General features: G+C 40.9%; 1 protein-coding gene across 2 annotated transcripts in view; it reads right to left on the bottom strand.

Annotated features, from left to right (window-relative positions):
- Positions 1-11937, bottom strand: part of LOC139586161 (Golgi phosphoprotein 3-like) — a 141780-nt gene extending 129843 nt beyond the window's left edge. Inside the window, exons 1-2 of one of the 2 annotated variants that reach the window (XM_071419370.1) lie at positions 11829-11937; positions 8605-8844 (exon numbers count right to left, since the gene is read on the bottom strand). In XM_071419370.1, the coding sequence (XP_071275471.1) occupies positions 8605-8817 (213 nt within the window). In that variant the 5' untranslated portion in view covers positions 8818-8844; positions 11829-11937. Of the gene's footprint in view, positions 1-8604; positions 9106-11828 lie in introns of those variants that run through there. The other variant, XM_071419369.1, reaches the window with a different exon arrangement.
- Positions 11938-21794: the final 9857 nt, after the last annotated feature.

Genomic DNA, 21794 nt, shown 5'->3' with positions numbered 1-21794 from the left:
GGTCTGCACACTCCACATACCCTGTCCAAATCTGAAGGGTACCCACCCCACTCCTTCCCCCCTTCCCCCCCCCCCCCCCCCCCCGCGAATGGCATGAGGTGGTATTAAATAACCTGAAGGACCCAGCTGTGTCCATCCCGGCTGCCGCAAAAATTAACTGCATCCTGGCCAGAACCAGGGCAGTAACTTACAAGGGCTTAAAAGAATATCAGCAACAGAAATTTATGCAAAAAGCTCGATAGTTTAATTTCCCATTGTGATGAATAAATCCTGTAACATCCACAAATAGTAAAAGACCTATGAGTGTTTAACAGCTCTCCAATTACAAAGATCTAGCTTACAAGACATACTATTTTATTATCTTAATGATCCATCACAAACAGAAAACAAAATAATGTTTTAATGTCTGATATGTGTAAGTGAACTCTGAATAACTGGCAGGCCTCCAAACAGAAGAGGAACTGCAAATAATGCGTATTTTATGGTTGACTTTTCGCAAATATTAAAATGAATATTATATGTGTTGTGTTAGAAAGCAATGCTGTATTAATTTTCTTAAGTACTGTGTTAAATATAGTTTTAGGTTATAAAAAAATGTTAAAATAGAAACTATGCTATGTAGGATACTTTTTTTAAAGAAAGGACTTGCAGCGAAATAGCAGCCACAGGGCACCTAAATCTTTCAGAGAAAAAGAATTTATTGCATTCTTATCAGAAGAAATGAACTTCTTCCCACCTCGAAGGCGAAGGCGCTGTTAGGATTAAGAGGAAGAAGTTGACACTGACCAGACAGAATCCTGTATTTGAATGGAATTTATGCATCATGTATGAAGTGCATGAATATGCAACAGGCTATTGTTTTTAAGGGTTAATCCTTTGTTAACGGGCTCGTGCTGCCCAGAAAAAGGTACCCAGACGTCCGTAACTCTTTGTTTCTATTGTCTCATATTGTCATAATTCAAATTGTCCAAATTATTATTACTCTAATTGTATTACTATTTTTATAACCATTTTATTACTATTAAGCTTTTAAAATTTTAAAAACAAATGATTGGCATTTTTCACAATCATTCTGCAGTAACATTTTATGAATATTTCTGAAAGAAAAGAAATTACTGAAATTGATCCCAAACCTGTTTGCAAACTGGAAAAAAACCCAGTTAAAAGTGGCACATGATTAACTGACTACTATTTTTTTTCTTTCTTTACTAAAAGTTATGAGAAAAGCAGTGTGGCCAGCAGGTCGAGGGAGGTGATTGTCCCCCTCTACTCTGTTCTCATGAGACCTCATCTGGAGTTCTCAGCACAGGAAAGACATGGGCCTGTTGGAGCAGATCTAGAGGAGGGCCATGAACATGATCAAAGGGCTGGAGCACCTCTCCTGTGAAGACAGGCTGAGAGAGTTGGGGTTGTTCAGCCTGAAGAAAACTCCAGAAAGACCTCATTGAGACCTTTCAGTACTTAAAGGGGGCTTACAAAAAAGATGGGGACAAACTCTTTAGTAGGGCCTGTTGCAATAGGACAAGGGGTAATGGTTTTAAACTAAAAGAGGGTAGATATAAAAAAGACTATAAGGAAGAAATAAGAAACTAGATATAGGAATTTTTTTATGATGAATGTGGTGAAACACTGGCATAGGTTGCCTAGAGAGATGATAGATGCCCTATCCCTGAAAACATTCAAGGTCAGACTGGACAGGGCTCTGAGCAACCTGATCTTGTAGATGTCCCTTCTCATTGCAGGGGGTTGGATGAAATGGCTTTTGGATGTCCCTTTCAACTAAAACCATTCTACGATTTCCCCAGTAATGCAAAACAGAAATGATTATGTGCTCTAGTCTTAATTTGCTCAGTGAGTAGCAAAGTCATTCTTGAATATACTATCTGTAACACTTAGCCTGGTCAATTTAGCATTGCAAAGGTGGCCAGTTACTGTGAAGCTTAAGTAGCTGAGATAAATGCTCCAGTACTTCAACTACTTTAGGATCAAAGAACACCTGAAATAACATCACTTTTTCTTTGACATAAAATGATGTTAACTTTTAGTTCCACTTCTAGCAATTACCAGCAATACTTTCTCAGCTATACTTCATGCAAAATGTTTTATAAAAACAGCTTGCTACAGGAGAGGAAAAGGTTACAGTTTTGTTTTTTTAAGAGTGCTTAAAAATACTGAGAAGTATCACTAGAAAGGCTTTAACATTGTTTTTGCTTTTGTCCTACACTAGACAGCTTGACATGAAATAAGGGACTACACTATACTCAGTTATCCATGGATAGATAATATAGGTTACAGATTAGCCATGCTAGATAACCACATTAGCTGCATACAGAACCATGAAATATAAACACAGTTTCAACACAAAGTCAACTTGTATCCAAAGTGCTGCTTCCAAATCAGCATGTTGTTCTCCAAAGAGCACAAAAGCAGGATTTACTCAGCATCACAGTAAAGAGGCACTTCACTGCATCTTGTAGCACATACCTCCTACCTTCTGTTAGCCTGTAATTTAGGTATGGACATGAAATTTTAAAAAGGACCAAAAAGAAAAAATTTTTCATCACAGACATTCCATACTTTGTTGTTATTAGGCCCTGAACATTTTGCCATGGGAAGTGGTCAAATCACCATGCCTGGAGGTATTTAAAAGACATGTAGATGTGGGACTTAGGGACATGCTTTAGTGGTGGACTTGGCAGTGTTTGCTTAATGGTTGGACTCTATGATCTTAGAAGGCTTTTCCAACCTAAATGAATTTAGGATTTGAGATAAAGCATGCCTTTGTCGAAGTTTCAACACATTCATATATCATTCTTCAACTGAAATGCAAATTCCCAGTAGATGTCTCTTCATGTTTCACTCATTTGTCTCAGAAATTTTTAAAAAATCTTGGGAGCTTTTGAGTTGACATTCAGGCTGCTGCCAAAACTTTTTTTAGGGGATGGAGGGAAGAGAGGAGGAAGAGAAAAAAAACGATACAAAGATGCCTTCTGAAAACTCATTTGTTACACAGGGAAAAAAATTACAGATTTCTGAATCCTAATATGAATTTCACAAAGGCAAATCTTAAAATCAGGGAAAATACCACTCATATTTTGAATGTTTTCAAAATTAATTTTTCACCTTTCCAAAAAAATCTCTTTAGGAATAAAATATTAAATTCAGTAAGAAATGCAGCTACTCTGATTCGGTAAGAATAAAGAAACTACATTTTAGAATTAATCTAATCAACACAAAACAGCACATCTGAAGCAGGCAAACTAGCTCCCTAATAACATATTTCAATACAATGAAAAGTATCATAGAGACCTTCACATGACAAAAAACTATGCTGTAGCACTAAATCTTCAGCAATAAATGACGTTTCTAAAAGCCAAACATGAGTAGCTAAGGTCCAAGACAATTTCTGAACCAAAGTGAATTAACATTACTTCACTCTCACAAAGGACATTTTAATTTTCACCAATAAAAGTGTAAATAAAACTAAAAATATTTACTGTTGCAGCAGACTGCAGCACATGACAATTATTTCAGTGAATGTTATGTGAGTTTTCTTTCAGCAAATAAGGAATTAGTTACAGATCAAATAAGTATTTTATCTTACTAAATATAATTATCTGAACTACAGAAGGTGTTGTGTCTCTACAGCTGCTTCAATTTGCTTAGTTGTGGCACATTGTTTAGAGGACAAGATCAGCTCTTTGTGTTACTGTATTTTAATAGATTCCCAACTTGTACTGAATGAGAACTCAAAAAAAAAAACCCAAAACAAAAACACACAAAAAACCAAACAACAAACCCACCATAAAACCCTCTACATGTATAAAAAAATGATATGGAGTGACAGCTACAAAGAACCTAGCAATCTCTCATTTTTCAATGGGACTGAGTTACAAGATGTCTGAAAGAACTGTAAGGAAAAGAGTGACCTGTACTCATCTCAGCTGTCATTTGTAAATCAGCTAACAATATTTACCACATCTTTCTTTTGGGAGAGGTGACCTCAGAAGCTTCAGTAGTTCTACAGAATAACTTCCCTTGTGCTATGACTTTGATTGGTCCTACTGCAATATTATTTTTAACCTAACACAGCAAAGTATTTTGTTTCAGTATTTTTTATTCCTATAGCAACAGGCTATTGCTCTATTCTAAATAGAGGAACATGATTCCCTTTCCCAATCATGTTTCTGAAAGGTTTCCAAATAAATTATAGATGCTCCTTTTGTTCCAGTGCTCCTGTTCCTCTAAGGACACCAGATCTGTCATGAACATATTTTAGCACATACCCTTAAAACCTATCTTGACCTCGAAATACAGAAATAGTTATATATACACAGAATATCCAAATGAAAGAAACATTGGGGAAAAAAAAAACCCAACAACCAGCCCACATACATAAACTACCATTTAATTAAGTCAAATGAAAAAAAAAAATTAATTTTGTTCAAGCATTGAGAATGGTGTGGTGGTTTGACAGGAAATGTGTTTTTTGGGATGCTATGGTTGGGCCAATGGATGTTCAGATTTTAATATTGGCATCTAATATGGCCATTAGGACATGGATCCGCCTCTGAGAACGCAGGGTTAAAAGCAGAGCTCTCCCCTGGGAGGGTCTCTTGGGTTCCGGTGAGGAAAGAGTTCGGATCTCTCCCCCAGATCTCTCCCCCGTCCAGCTGCTGCTGCTGGGCGGGAGAGGGGAGCCATGCGGCCGGGTGAGGTAGGCCGAGGCTTGGACCGAGAGGGGAGGTGAAGAGGCCCCCAAGGATGGAAGGGTGGGAGAAGTACCAGGAGGCATCGGGCAGCCCCCCCTCAAGAGAGAGAGAGAGAGAGTACAGCCTGTGCTTGAGACTATGTTACCTTGAAACTTGATAACATGTGCCGGCAGCACGGCTGAGAAGGAGAAGCAGAGGGGGGGGAGGATGCAGCGAGGTGTCCAGGCTGTGGGAGTTCCTGAGAAGGCAGAGTCCGAGTTTTTAACCCTTATTTGGACAATCAAAACTTTGCAGAACATTAACCTTTCCTAGAAGAGAGATAGAGATGAAATGGAAGAAGGAAATGGGCAAGTGTGAGAGAGGTCTGGGCGAGTGAGAAATAGTGGAAGAATAGAGAAGAATCCTAGTGGGAAGAGATGATGGAGTGGCTTTTGCTGGACTCTTTTTGTACAGCCATGGACAGAACCATGTTCCTTGTGATACAGAGACTGCATCTAGGGGGAGGCAATGCCTCAGAACCAAGAGGGTTCAGTGTTGGTGCCCCTCGGCCCCAGGGGGTGAAAAATATGGGGGGGACAGGTGTCCCAAAGGAGAGACTGTGGGGACAGGTGTCCCAAAGGTGAGACTGTGCCCTTTTTGGAACAGGACAAAGCATCCTTAAAAAGAAAACCCTAGAAGCAGCTCTGGTCCATGTTCAGTGGTGAGAGCACTGGACATGAAAAGGAAGAGGTCACAATGGCAGATGTACTCCGGGCGGTGCCACGAGTGACACAGAAACACACGAGGCTTCAGCTGTGTTTCCAGGGGAAGCCCATGGTACAAGAAGGACTCCTCTCCTCTTGATGAACTGAGGATTGATTGTCTGAAGGGTGGTGCTGGACCAAGAGTTGGTGATTTGGGGAATAGATGTATTGTATTGGAATTTGGTGGGGGGAGGAGGAAGTGTATTTGTAAGGTTTTCATTTTTCCTGTGTGTGTTCCTTTTTACATATAGTTGTAGTGTAGTTAATAAAGTTTTGTTTTCTTTATTTCCAAGTGGGAGCCTGCTTTGCTTATTCCTGGTCACATCTCACAGCAGAAACCAGGGAGAGGGTATCCTCATGGGGGCACTGGCATTGTGCCAGTGTCAAACCATGACAAATGGGATTGAGGTGTGTTGTGTTTGTTTTGGGGCAGCTTGACATTCCCATGACTGCATGACTCCGCCCATACTGCAGCAACAACACAAAACTTTTGTCTGTGGTTGTTACAACCATTCCACTATCCTGAAAGCAGGATTCACATTAATATATAACAGTGTCCTAGAAACACTAAAGTAATCAATCCATCACTGTCTAAATCTGCCTGAAATTCTCTCTCCTATGAGTAAAGGTTCTGCAATTTACACTTAAAAATTATTAATGGCAGGTCCTTACATGCAAGGCTTCTTTAATAGAATTTATGTAGTGTTAAGCCATATTCACCAGTGTTTAATATTAGAAGTGAAATTACAAAAAAAAAAAAAAACCCCTTGAAACTAAGTTATCAATGCAGTTCTCAGTGACTTTTCTGAGAATAAAGCTATTTTTAGGGAAACGTTCTTAGGCTAATTCGGACTATTTTAATTCTTTTAAACTCAACACTAATTATTTTATCTTGTTGCAATAAAAAGGAAGGACATTACCAGCTTTAAATTTACCGTCTTTTCTTTGCCTTTCCCTTACATTTCATGAAGTTTCACAATTATACTTTATAGACCCTATATTACTTTTCTCTGCTTGCTGTCATGACAAAATCTCACACAAATGTCATGGGAAATAATTTTTATCATTAGTAAAAGTTTTATTAAAACCATTTCCAGATGCATGAAGTACCTAAGTTTTGCTAACTTATCATTAGAACAACAGAGAACAAAAAAAATCTTTGAAAATTAATCTATAGTTTTATTTTAAAATTTAAATCATGGAGATTTTAACTCATGGAGACAAAGCTGTTTACATAGTGTTAGAAAAAAAGAGTACAATCAGACACAAAACCAAAATACAAACTCTAATGAATCATGTCTAACAAGCACAGAAATGGTGCATGCTGAGGTTTGTGCACATAAGATCCCTACCCTAGAGACATTATCATCCCTTCTGTCTGACATCTCAACTGCAAAATCTCAAGGGAGTCATGAACATATGTGCCACTGTAATCACTTAGTTACATTTTGCATGCACATAAATAGATTACCTGCAGTGTTTGCTACTGTTGCACTTAGCAATGTTGGATGATGTATAATTTTGATGCACACCAATGCAAAGCTGGATTTTTAGGCCCAGTGTTTGATATACTAGGTATAGTTGCACCATATATTCTTTCTAGCCAGACAGATTGTTCCTTGCCTTGAAATCTTTACAGCCTACTGCCTGCAAAATTCAGAGGATTTAGCACACACTCATGGGGGGGGGAAGGCTGAATGATCATCCAGTCTATCCCACCTTCCTCAAGGCAAGACCTCCTAGGTAATCCTGACAGATATCTGTCTTGTCATGCTTAACTTACTTTCATGCAGCTATTCAGGTATGTAGAAAGAGAAATGTGCATACACACACGCCTTCAGATTCAACAAATGGAAGAACACAACACTGACTATCTACTGACTTTGTTATGATGCCGTGGCAAGGTCCAACTGAAAAAAAAGTGACTACAGGAATATGGCCAAAAATATACAATCTAAAGGAGAAATAAAATATGCTATTGTGGCAATTATACATACAGATATACAAACACGCATTAAAAAACAAATGTTAACTAGGAAAATTACTCTTTAACCAATTCTTTATCAACCATCAAATCTATTTTAGATGCAGTGTAGAGTCAAAGAACATATAACTTAGGAGCTTTCCCCCCGTTATTCTGCACTCACAAACACGGTTTTAGGAGACTTCCACCCAAATCAATGAACTGTTTCATTAGTTTACTTCTCACCAAAAAAACCCAAAAAAACCCCAGGTTGCTTAGCAAAACTTATAATACATAAATAAATGTATTTTATGCTTCACTATACATTTCATCAAACTAAACTGACAGGATTTTCTGTAGTGTGCATGCTTTTTATACTGATTACCTCTTTCAAATCAAACAAAAAATCCTGCACACTAGTAGAAGTATGACTTCCTCAATGACTGTTATTAACAGCTTCATGTCACCTAATTAAGCTATAAATTCAGCAAAAATGAAGAATTACATAATAATGCCATTTCCTCTTTTTGACAAACTTCTCATTATTCAAGGCCCATTTTTGTCAAATGTATCTCCCCGAAGTTAAAGACATTTTTAACACTCTGGAACTCTTATTAAAAAGGGCCACTAAGCATACTAAAGCACCTTAGAACCCAATAAGCACCATAAAGTTGTGTCTGACAAAATACATAGGAGTACATAAGCCTTCCACATTAGTTACAGGTAAGTACAAGAGTACAAAAATATTAGAGGTCTAACCAGGTCTTTTAAGTCAACTACCAGTGCTATCAGAGGCTCCAGGACCTCTTCCTCCTCCAAGACCTACTCTGCCTTCCTTGAGATGCTACAAATATTAGAGCCCCTCTGCAAATCCTGCATTCAAAGGGCAATCCAAAATCTCCTACAGGTCTCCTTCCGCTCAACATCCAATCATTTTCCCCACCTCTCCTAAATCCCGAGCCTGTTCCAGCACGCGCCCCTACCCCTAAGCTACATAACAGTCCACCGTCCCCCACAACGTTTCTGCCCCAAACCTACAGCAACGCTCACCCAGCAGCATCCTTGCTCCCATCCCACCCGCGCACTAGCGCCACTTAAGTTCCCCTTCCCCATCAACAACCTCCATAGGCCCCCGAATAAGCGGTAGCCCGTCAGCCATCCCCCTACTCAGCGCGCCCGGCCGCACCTCACGGTCCTTGAGGCCCAGGAGCAGCACCTCTTCCATGAGGGTGAGGCGTGTTTCCTTGGAGTCGCCCTTCTCATCGTCTCCGGGCTCGTCCCGGCGGCCTTCATCCTCAGATCCGCCTCCTGCCTCCCGCTCCTTGGCGGCGGAGGCGTAGCGGGAGGCCTCTGTCCGGCGCTGCACCAGCCCGGAGCTACGCTGGGTCAAGGAAGTCATGGCTGGAGGCAGTGGAAGGTCAAAGGCCTGCCACGGGGAGAGGAACTTTGCGGCAGATCGGGAGGGGGAAAGAAGAAGAGACGGCAACCACTCCTGCCTCCGCCCTATCCCCACCGGGGCAACGGCCGGCCGGGGGCAATCATGGGGAGCGGGATTCGGCCGAGGCAGTGGCGGTGGGAGCCGGCGTTCCCCGCCTGCTGCGGCCGAGATGGCGGAGGTGGCTTTTCTTCCAATATGGCGGCGTACGCTGATGTCAGCGGAGGATGTGGTAGTGGCAGGCGGGGGGGTACGATCGGAAAGTTCCGCGGACGGGAGGAGCCCCTCACGGAGCCGGAGCTGTGGACGGAGAGCCTCAGGGATGTGGCCCCCTCAGCCTTAGGGACTGCGGGTGGTGCCGGCTCTTATTGACTATTACTAATCGTTAGCCGGGGCTGTGGAGGACGATTAATCCGATGCTCAGGGCGGAGGGGAAGGGGGGCTGGAGAGCCGGTGCCCGCCGCGGCATAACCCGGGGGCTGGGTAGTACACTCTCATCAATTAGGTTTTTTTAAGTGCTTTATTTACAAATTTACAACCTTAAATCTGCTGGATTTCACTTGTAGCCCCAAGTCTGATTGCTAGTGCAGCCCCCAGGACTAAATTTTTATATATATATATATATATATATAGTGAAAAATGCATGTATTTTATGATTGGCTTTTCGCAAATATTAAAATGAATATTATATGTGTTGTGTTAGAAAGTAATGATGTATTAATTCTCTTAAGTAGTGTTAAATATAGTTTTAGGTTATAAAAATTGTTAAAATAGAAACGATGCGATGTAGGATACTTTTTTTAAAAAAGAAAGGACTCGCAGCGAGATAGCAGCCACAGGACACCTAAATCTTTCAGAGAAAAAGAATTTATTGCCCTCTTATCAGAAGAAACGAACTTCTTCCCGCCTAGAAGGCAAAGGCGCTGTTAGGATTCGGAGGAAGAAGTTGATGATGACCAGACAGAATCCTGTATTTGAATGGAATTTATACATCATGTATGAGGTGTATGAATATGCAACAGGCTATTGCTTTTAAGGGTTAATCCTTTGTTAACGGGTGTCCTTTTTCGGGCTCGTGCTGCCCAGAAAAGGTACCCGGACGTCCGTAACTCTTTGTATTTGTTGTCTCATATTGTCCTAATTCAAATTGTCCAAATTATTATTACTCTAATTGTATTACTATTTTTATAACCATTTTATTACTATTAAACTTTTAAAATTTTAAAAACAAGTGATTGGCGTTTTTCATATATATATATATGTATATATATAAACTCAGCAACTAAACTCAGATGAGCACACAGAGCTCTCTACAGTCTTGTCTTTAAACTTAGTAAATGGAGTCCCTCATCTCTGCTGTCCATGAGGCATCTTTTCAAACCTTGAGTCCTTTTGAGCATGGCATGCCAAAAACTCAAAACTACTTATCAGGGCTGAGTCCTATGTATGTTTCTAGGTAGCATATTTTATTAAAGATTAAAAGTGCTTAAGATGCAAAGATTGCCTGTACTTTTTAGTCCACAATTGAGATATTGTGTTTGGCCATATTGAGATAGCATATAGATTTTTTTAAAATAATATGTATCTAAGATATAAATAAAATATTTATATAAAAATAAATATATATTTAGGTGCACCTTGTTTACCAAGAGCTCCAGGTCACTTTGCAAGTCACTCCATTATTTCTCACACCCTCAATTCTTGCATAATCTGCTAATGTGACATGGTGATAATTCAGTATAGCTTCTTCAAGACCATTGATAAAAAAGAATAGCAGACAGACAAAACTGATCCCGAGAGGATCTGAATCACTCACACAAATGTTTGCTGATTCTTCCTGAGAAAAACACCAATCACTTGTTTTTAAAATTTTAAAAGTTTAATAGTAATAAAATGGTTATAAAAATAGTAATACAATTAGAGTAATAATAATTTGGACAATTTGAATTAGGACAATATGAGACAACAAATACAAAGAGTTACGGACGTCCGGGTACCTTTTCTGGGCAGCACGAGCCCGAAAAAGGACACCCGTTAACAAAGGATTAACCCTTAAAAGCAATAGCCTGTTGCATATTCATACACCTCATACATGATGTATAAATTCCATTCAAATACAGGATTCTGTCTGGTCATCATCAACTTCTTCCTCCGAATCCTAACGGCATCTTCAGGGCTGAGCAAGGTGGGAAGAAGTTAGTTTCTTCTCATAAGAGAGCAATAAATTCTTTTTCTCTGAAAGATTTAGGTGTCCTGTGGCTGCTATCTCGCTGCGAGTCCTTTCTTTTTTAAAAAAAGTATCCTACATCGCATCGTTTCTATTTTAACAATTTTTATAACCTAAAACTATATTTAACACAGTACTTAAGAGAATTAATACAGCATTACTTTCTAACACAACACATATAATATTCATTTTAATATTTGCGAAAAGCCAATCATAAAATACATGCATTTTTCACAGTTAGTTTAGATAGGCAGTCTGAATTCTCCTTGGACTGTTTTTCTTGTCCCTTTTCTTGGAACCATTCGAACCTGCTCTGGACTGGGACCTGGGAAACACCTAGAGTTTGCACTTTGTGGCCTGCAGCAGCCATTCCCAGCGCCGGAGGGAATAACAGAGTGACCACTCACCGGAAAGAATCTCTGAATTTGTCATCTCTTCAGAGCAGTGAATGAGTTTTGTCATCCGGTATTGTTCATTTTGTGTGCTGGGGAGTGCTTTGCCTGTTAAATAAACAAGTTCTTTCCACTTGTCTCTGAGGGATCCTTCCCGAACCGGTTGGGGGGATGGGCCGTGTGGGTTTGCTTTCTGGAGGGGCTCCCTTTGGAGGTTTTCTCCCAAATTTGGCCTAAACCAGGACACACTGGAGCACCCAAAACCCGTGCCTGCCCCGCGGGGCTCCTGTAGTTGCTCGGACCATGCCGCCATTTCGGCTGGACAGCCTGTGATCATAACTCAGCCCCATGCTTACCTGAGACCACCCCTCGGCTGCCGGGGCTGCCCGCACCTCCCATCACCATAGAAACACCAAGAGTGCCTCCACCTGAGGCCGAGTGGGCCGGCCCCAAAGAAACACCAGCAACACCATGGAGGTTGGCCACACCTCTGTCGGAGGACGTACCTACACCCTCAATCCAGCCTACGTCAGGGGGCAGGGCCCTGCCCCCAAGCCCAACTCTGGGGAACACAGCCGCGCCTCCAGTGGGAGTGGCTCCGTCCCTGCCTCCATGGACGGGTCTGAGAAACACGTCATCTAGAGCTGCCGCTGTCAAACTCGGAAGCAGAGTGTGGGAAAAATCCCTCCTAAACCCCCCCCCAAGCAATCCACAGAGCTAAAAGGCATGCAGGAGTGTTATACCATAAGAACATTAGTAGACAAGCCTGCCTGAAGAAATGGTTTTGGCCACGTAACATGACAACTACCTCTTGACAGCTAGGAGCAAGCCACCTTCTCACTAAGCCCAGCGGGAAGCCAGCAGCTACTTGCATATGGGCAGTGAAAAGGCTAACAAAAAATTCTAACAGCTCCAACCCAGACAGTACCAATCAAAGCAACACCAAGTTCCTACCCCTCAAACCTCAACAAAGCTTCACAGCCACCGTCTTCTACTGCTTCAACTATACAAAGGTTCTCATATTCCATAGACTCTAATAAACTAATAATGTGTGCTAAAACTATAAAAAAGGTGTCACACAAGAGTTAAAAAAATGTGCAACTGTTTACTAAATATACCCTAGAATTCATAGTGCAATATTTAATATTGTTGTTTATGCTTGCTAAAACAAAAATTGATGTCTCTGAGAGCTGATTCTGTCACAGTTACTAAGAAAATATTATGTTTCTGTTTCAAGTATAGTTTGCTGTGTATTAAAAATATCCTAGAATGTATGTTACTAAATTTTCTCATAGTACTCCTACTATTTCTACTTGCAATGTTTCTATTTCAACTTAAGAAATTCAAAGAATTTACTCATCCTAACATTCTAGGTCCACTAAAGCATACATAAAACATTATTTTAGTAATATCATAAGCAAATTTCAATTGCAAAGTTTTTTTGACTGAGAACTTACCACCTATCATCATTTTAAAATACCTAAAAGTAGCCTATTAAATCAATAACAAATTTCTAACTTCTAACAAAAAGTATATTACTTGCACTATTACCATAATAACTGAAAATTTTAAATGCCTATATTTCTTTAATTAATCAGAAGTTGTACATGTAAAAAACTTTTTGCACTGGATATTAATATCCTAATAAAAAGTACCTTATTAATACTGTTCACAATCAATATTTTGTTCCTATTTTTTGTTATTAATACAAAAAATGGGGAAAAAGGTTGGGGTGAATGTACACACCCCCTCTAAGTCGTAGGTAATATCATGTTCTAATGTCTTACAATCAATCATATAACAGTACAATAATTCTATGATAAATGGGTTTCAATGAACACTGGAACATGCTGGACACCTAATAGATATATCCAGCCTGCACTACGTTCTGCTCAGAACCACAGACAGTGTCAGCCTGATGTCCCCTCAACAGACATCACAGAGCCGTGTAACCAGAACAATTAATGACTACCTCATAGAAATCTGGGACTCTTGAAGTAACAGTTCATATAAAGACTATTTGTTTACAAACTGCTTGATCTGTTAAGTTTGTTTTTTCTCACAGTTCAAAAGTTGTGTGGAGTGCCCCTGTTCCTAAGAGAAAGGAATTTGATCTAACCCTTCTTGTGTTGCTAATAACTCCTCCCTTGACCCAAACCCTAAACTCCACCCATGATACCCTATAAAACCCCACGACCCTGCCTTTGCCTGGTCTTTCGTCTTCATCCCACCCGTCCTCCCTGGGGATAATAAATGGATTCTTGATCTTTCTGAAACGAAGACCCGTCTCGTTTGTTCCCATGCCCGGCACCGGCAGCTGCACTCTCCCTGGACACGATGAACTCAGTTGCAACGCGCTGCAACAAAAGAGCAAGAAGTTCTTGCTCCTGTTAAAACACTCCACAAAAGCAATTATTTCCTTTGTTCTCTTCTTGTTCTAGTGAATTACTTAGGTGGGACTTTTTGCCTTCTGTCCAATTGGGTAGCCTTAGGTTTGAGGTGAAGTTCTAAAGGTCCTATGAGGTGTCTTTTTACCAAATTGAGGAGAGAAACTTCTGGGCTTTTTTCCTTTTTAAGGAGACAAAGGATAATTTGGTCACTCTGTCAACAGGGGGCACATTCCTACATCTCACCCTTTCTATAAATCTAGAAAGGAAAGAGGAGAAAGTGATTTGAAAAAGTCTTACCTTTGTTGACAATTTGTAATTATGCCAATAGTTTTAAAATTTGGTTCTATTTTTTATTGTTTCTAGATTATTCTTCTATCTTAACTTTGGTGAAGTGTTTTCCCAGACAAGCCTCAAGTTTCTGGCTGTATATGATTTGAATATATAAAACTTATAAGCATTTTTAACGTATGATTCAGAGGGAGATTAATAACTTTTTAATACAACAGCAATAACTTACAGAACATTTTCAGTGCAAAACTATTTTTTAAACAATTTTAACTAGAGCAAACTTAGAAAACACAGCCTCTGCTTCTAGCTGTTACTCAGTTGTTTGTATGTTCTTCTGGTGTCTTCTGCTGTTCTTGGATCGGCTGTACCTGTGGTTTGACATTCTTTGCAGGGACCCATCAAAGACCTGCATTTGTAGAAATGCATGCAAACCCCCTCCTCCATGTCACAAGAGGATGGGGTCCTGAAATTTGTCCTGTCTCTGGATCCTTTATGAAGACTGGTGGCCTTTCCTTGAGTTTTGCTTGACTGGTACTGCTGAAATGTCTGAAAATCGGTGGCACCTGCTCCATAAAAGAATTATTTAATAAGTTAAAAACATATGCAGCTTTATTCAGCCAGTCTATTGTAGACAGCACTTCTGTCCCTCTCTTTTGTCTTTCAAGGATCATTTTCAGTGACCTGTGTGCTCTTTCTACAATAGATTGGCCTGTGGAAGAATGTGGAATACCTGTGGTGTGTTTGATACCCCAGGTTCTGAAAAACTCCTGCAGTTTGTTAGAAGCGTAGGTCGGTCTGTTGTCCATTTTAACTTCTTGAGGAATGCCTAGGGATGCAAATGCTTGTAAGAAATGTTTAATTACATCTCTACTCTTTTCTCCTTGATGTGCAGAAGCAAAAATTGCTCCTGAGAATGTCTATTGATAAGTGTGTATGTTTAAACGGTACAAATGACTGATATTGAGTTATGTCAGTTTGCCATATCTGCAGGCTATTTAAGCTTCGAGGGTTAACACTGGTTGCTATTGCTGGTATGGCTAATTTTTGGCAATCTGGACATGATTGAACAATCGCTTTAGCCTGATTCTGAGAGCTGTTAAACATTCTTACTAAGGCAGGTGCATTTTGATGATAGAAGGCATGGCTCATTCTGGCTTGTTTGATAACATTGGGAAGTGTATTCTGAATTGACATGGCTAACAAATCAGCCATGGCATTGCCTTCTGCTAGGAAACCTGGAAGCACAGAATGTGACCGAATGTGCATTACGAAGTAAGGTTCCTGTTGAATAGAAAGAAGGAAGATTAATTTTTTGAGCAAACCCTATAGCTGGTCATTGGAAACCTCTTTTAGCAGAGACCCTTCTGCTCTCTCCACTACGCCTGCAACATAGAATGAATCTGTTACTAAATTAAGAGGAAACGTGAATTTAGAAAAGACACACAGAACTGCTGTTAACTCTATTGTAGTAGTAAGGGACAGGCGTTCGGAAGATTTCGGGCTGTGACGGAAAATTACAGGAATCCTTCTGCCCCTCTCCCCATAGATAAGGATCACCCTTGGAATGTAGCCAAACAGGTAGCCCCCCTAACCTATGGATGCCAGTAACTTTCCACTCCATACTAACCCTAGAAAGTATAGCCAAACCCCTGTCTGACGTAGAGAAACCCCTTAGTCCATAAATACCCTTGAGACCCCTCAATAAACGCCTTTAACTGTCCACCACATTGGTGTCAGCATCCGTTACTGGCCCCGAGGGATCCCAGAGGGGGGGATTGCCGTGCTGGACTTCGAAACCAGGTCACCGCCGCCGCCTTCCCAAGAAGGCAACACTCTATTATTTTTGAGGAACTGTCTACTTCTTCAGTATCTGATTCCTATTTTTTTGTCTCTGGATTTTGCCAAGCAATCACAGATTTTTTTGATTTCCCTGGACCGTCTGTACAAAATGTGATTGCATCTAGGGGTGCATGACTTCTTAACGGCTTATAAATAAATTTTAGAGATGAATTTAGTAGCTCATGTTTGGGACAATTGACTGATATTTTCCCTGTAAAATTTTCTAGGGCAAATTGCATAACCTCTGAATTTTGAATTACCATTCTAAATAGATGGATATGACAGGCAGAAAGATTTCTGCAAAATCCTTTCCTGAAAGGGAAAACATTCAGGATCTAGCCTTTATAATAAATTGTGATATAATTCCAGGGCAAGTTGTTATAGTTTTAGCCAGCTGTTGAGATAGGAAAACCCATTCTAAGATTATCAGGTGGTCCTTCTCTAGATCCCACTGGAATATTAGACCATGAAGCTGTGGACTCTCCCCTAAAACTGCAAACAAAAATGACAAGTTAGGATTATATTGATGAGCCTGGCATGATTGGATTGTTCGCATCACTTTATCTAAAGCATTTTGGGCTTCTTTGTTGAATCCTCGTGGTGAATTTAAAGCTGTGTCTCCCTTCAATAGATCGGACAGTGGGGCTAAGTCCTGGTTTGAAATGCCTAGCAGTGGATGAAGCCAGTTCAGACTCCCTACCAGCTGCTGTGCTTCATTCAGTGTTTTTGGATTTCTCTTTAGTTGGAGTGGTTGTGGAGTCACAATTTGTTCTGTGATTCTGTATCCTAAATATTTCCAGGGAGGAAGTGTCTGTATTTTTTCCTTGGCTATTGTGAATCCTGCTTTCTCCACTGCTGAGATGACCTGATCTGCTGTCTCCTGCATTGATGCTTGGTCCTTTGCTGCTACTAAAATATTGTCCATATAATGCAAGATGAGGGAATTTGGGTATTGTACACAAACTGAGGAAAGGACTTCTGCTACATACCACTGGCATATAGTCAGAGAATTGTGCATACCTTGAGGAAGTATGAGCCAATGGCATCTTTTTAAAGGGGCCTCCTGATTTATCGATGGGATGGAAAAGGCAAATCGTGGTGCATCTGGATGCAAATGAATATTTAAAAAACAGTCTTTTAAATCAATAACAGTTAACTTCCAATCCTTTGGAATCATAGTGGGAGAAGGTAAACCTGGTTGTAAAGAATCCATTTCTTGAATTACTTCGTTAACCTTTCTGAGGTCCTGCAATAACCTCCATTTCCCACTGTTTGGCTTTTTAATTATGAAAACTGGAGTGTTCCAGGGGCTGGTAGTTGGAGTTAGGTGACCTTTGTTTAACTGTTCCTGTACCAACTGCTCTAATACAAGTTTCTCTTCTGGTAAGGGCCATTGGCTGACCCAGACAGGTGTATTGAATGTCCATGTCAGTTTTAGAGTGTTATGTCCATCACAAGCCCTTGTTAAAAATTGGTTTCTATCCTCAGACCCCATTGAGAGAGAATGTCTCTTCCCCAAAGAACTATATCAGCTCCTACTATGAATGGTTTTGTGGTGGCAACATGACCTTCGGGTCCCTCAAATGTGACAGAGTGTAAGCTATGAAAGCTTTCACAGTGATCACCAATGCCTTCCAGTTGATCCAGCGTGGGTACAATGGTCCAGCCCTGTGGACATTTTGATTTCGATATCAGAGTGATGTCAGCTCCAGGATCTATCAGGCCAACAAGGGTGCTGGTTTCCCCGAGATGCTTCAGAACACAGGTGAGTTGAGGCTGCCCATGGCTGATGTGCCTGGTCCAAGCGATGAGGGATATGTTGCTCCGTGACTCTGGTAGGAGAAAAACTTGTGCTATGATTAGTCCTTTAGGTAGAAAATATGGAGGGTCTGGACATAAAGCTAATACAGTGATTTCCTGTGAGCAGGTGACAGATAACACCGTTGGAATGATATAGAAACCTTCTGCACAAGATCGGTTCACTCACACTATTAAGAACTGACGTGGTTGTGGTTCTGTCCTGGTTTAGGCCAAATTTAGCAGAAAACCTCCAAAGGGGGCCCCTCCAGAAAGCAAACCCACAGGACCCAACTGGTTTGGGAAGGATTTCCTCGGAGAGAAGTGGAAATAACCTGTTTATTTAACAGGCAAAGCACTCCCCAGCACACAAAATGAACAATACCAGATGGCAAAACTCATTCGCCGTTCTGAAGAGATGACAAATTCAGAGAGTCTCTCCTGTGGGTGGTCGCTCTGTTATCAGTCCCTCCGGAGCTGGGAAAGGCTGCAGAGTAGGCCCCGGCAGGCTACAAAGTGCAAGCTCTTGGTGTTTCCCTGGGTCCCTGTCTGGAGTAGGTTCAAATGGTTCCAAGAAAAGGGAAAGAAAAACAGTCCAGGGAAAACTTGGACTGCCTCAGCTAGCTAAATTAACTAACTAACTAAAAAGCAAAAGGAGTGTGGTGTTCTGCCCCATCCGTGCCCAGACAAGAACAGTGTGCCAGCAGACTGTGGAGGAGTGAGTCCAGTCCCTGATAACAAACTCTGTGCTTCTTCTTCTCCCCACCTTCGCTGTCAGCCAGTCTTGAGAGCACAGAATATAATATCCAGCATAAACAGAACACACGATTGGGGATACAAGCATCATAACATCACCCTAGGACACCCAGTCTTGCCCTCTATTCCTTGTCTTACTTTACTTGTGATTCTTAAGGAAACTGCCCCAATACCTCTTACAGTTCCTTGTGTACTTCCCTTCAATAGATGCTTGTAATTCTTGCTTATTAAGACAGGAAAGAAACTCCTTGAGCTGGCTGGTGGAAGCTTGACTCTACTTTTTGGACGTCTTGTTGTTTCTCTGGTTATCTCTTGGTCGTTGCTTGAGAGTCAATCTCGTTTCACCCAGCCTGGATGTTATAGTCCATTCCTTGGGTTCTTCTACTGGCCCTTTGACTCTGTTGGCATGAATTCATCCCGGCTCTGCAGTTCGCACAGCCGATTCGATGGTAAGCAGTACCTGAAAGGGATCTTCCCACTGAGGAGTTAGAGGCTGATCTCTCCATGACTTGATCATTACTTAATCCCTAGGATTAATATTAGGGATTCTGAAATCCAGGGTGGTAGTTTGAGGAATAGCCCTGATGGGTTTTCTCCTCAAGCCAGGTTTTATGAGCTCTCAAAGGACCTATCACACCCAAGATAGCCCAGCTACCTCAAATGACATAAAATTAGCAGGATGACTTCTGAGGTAGTATTGGAAACAGAAAAGTTTTATTAAAAGGCAAAATAACAAAGCTCTTTACAGAGAAAACCCGAGCCGGGGCAAGAGGTTCTTGCTCCTTCTAAAACACAAAAGTGATTATTTCCTTTGTTCTCTTCTTTTTCTAGTGAATTACTTAGGCGGGGCTTTTTGCCTTCTGTCCAACTGGGTAGCCCTAGGTTTGAGGTGAAGTCCTAAAGTGCCTATGAGGTGTCTTTTTACCAAATTGAGGAGAGAAACTTCTGGGCTTTTTTCCTTTTTAAGGAGATGAAGGATAATTTGGTCACTCTGTCAACAGGGGCCACAATACTACATAGCCCCTTTGTCCTGGATTTGATATATGATGCTTCTATCCCCAATCATCTGTTCTGTTTATGCTGGGTAATAAGTTTTGCACTTTTAAGACTTGTTCCGAGAGCGAAGGGGGGAGAGAAGAAGCCCGGAGTTTGCTATGAGAAACTGCACTTTCTCCCCCACATCATGCTCCTGGACTGTGTTGTCTGCGGACGGACAGACAGACAGCGGGACAGCTCTCCTTTGCTTTTTAGTTAGTTTTTAGCTAGCTGAGGCTGAGAAGTTCCCTAGACTGTGGATTTTCCTTTTTTTGGAACTGTTTAAACCTGCTCTGGACTGAAAACCCAGAAGAGCACCAGCAGCTCGCACCTGCAGCCCATCAGGCCGGGCCTGGGCTGTGGCATTTCCAGCGCCGGAGGGACTGATAAAAGACTGAGTGAGCTGAGCTACAGCTCATGAAGGGGACTTTCTGAGTTTTTCATCTCTTTTGGAGCAGCACGATGTTTTATTGTTTAATATTGTTCATTTCTTTTGTGCTGGTGAATGCTTTGCCTGTTAAATAAACTGTTTTTTCACTTTTCTCCAAGAAAATTTTTTTCCCAAAGCAATTGGGGGAGGGGCCTCTTGAATTTGTTTTTCTAGAGGAAACCCCTTTAGAGGCTTTTCTCCCAAAATTGCCCTAAACCGGGACACCCCTTATGTCTTAGCTCTTCTAAGGTTTGTGCTAGAGATATAACATATTTCTTGGCATTGGCTTCCCCTTCCTCATATGTCGCTATAGGACACAAAAGAACACACGCTCACACCGTTCTCAAGGTGAAAGAGAAAAAAGGGACGTTTATTTTCTGACTCCAACATTTATAGTTTTCCAAAAGTGACAGTGGATTGGAGGGTGACAGTGGCACCTCTCCAATGCCACTGGTTAAACCAACAGTCCATCAACTCTCTCCTCCTCCATAAAGGAATGCAAAACAATGAGTTATTTACAGAAAGTGTGTGAGAAAATTCACTACAAGAATGTCAACATCAGAAGGCTTAGAAAATCTTAAAAACCCAGGGTGACACTCATAGGTGGCAACTTTCTGGGGCAAGGTCAAAAATGGTAACCTAAACATTATTTCATAGTGTGAGACCCCCAGATCTGACCAGGGTTGGGTTCTAATTCTTAACAGGGCTAAAGGGAGACATTTTATCTGTGACACCTGAGTTTCAATCAGCAGCTTAACTAGAGTTCTTTTAAGAGCTTGATTCATCTTCTCAACATGACCAGAACTCTGTGAATGCCATGGAGGGTGTAACTCCCATTTTACTCTCAGGGCTTGAACAACTTTTTGCAATATCTTAGATGTGAAATGAGTTCCTTGGTCTGAATCAGTCTGGTTCACTTTCTCATATTGGGAAATTATTGATTCTGGAAGTGTTTTACTCACAATATTGTTATTGGCTTTAACAGTGGGTACTGCCTCTACCCAATGAGTCAAGTGATCTACTACCTACTATCACTAGCAAAAATTTCTACCGTTGTATCTGGGGAAGCTCAGTAAAGTCTATTTCTATGTCTTGAAAGGGCCGTAAGGCTAGTTCTCACCCTCCTCTGGGTGTTTTCCTCATGACTTTCTTATTCACTTGTTGACATATCACACACTGTTCAGTTACTTGCTTAGCTATTCCAAATATTCCTATGCAGCCCTAGTCCCTTAGGAATTGATTGCTTAATGCTTGAGTTCCCCAATGTGTTGCCCCATGTATGCCTTCTTGCATTTTCTAGGCAAGGGGTTTATTCAACATTTGCCTTCTATCTGCTAATCTCCACTTCCCCTCGTTATCTTTCTTGGGTCTTATTTTAAGGAGTTCTTTCTCTTCTGTCTCACTGAATATGGGGACATTTTACATTTCTCTCATGGGGGTTAATACCATCATTAGTTTTTCTGTCCCTGATTCATCTGGATTTGTAGCTTCTAAATCTGCTAAATTGTTCCCTCATGCCTCTTGAGTCACCCCTTTTTGATGTCCTTTAACATATACTACTGCCATTTCTTCTGGTAATTGTAACGTTTCTAACACTTCTAAAATAAGTTTTTCATTAATCAGTCCCTTTCCCTTTGAATTTAATAGCCTCCTGTGTTCTCAAATTTTTCTAAAAGTGTGCACTACTCCAAAGGCATATTTTGAGTCTGTATATATTGTTCTTCTGTGTTAATATTTCTAGAACTTGTTTTAAGGCATATAACTCACATGCTTGGGCTGACCAGTTA

Source organism: Agelaius tricolor, unplaced genomic scaffold (genome assembly GCF_023055355.1).
Source record: "Agelaius tricolor isolate 1412-34295 unplaced genomic scaffold, bAgeTri1.0.p SCAF_105, whole genome shotgun sequence".
In the NCBI taxonomy this organism is placed as follows: Eukaryota; Metazoa; Chordata; class Aves; order Passeriformes; family Icteridae; genus Agelaius; species Agelaius tricolor.
This window is presented reverse-complemented; position numbering and strand designations above follow the sequence as displayed.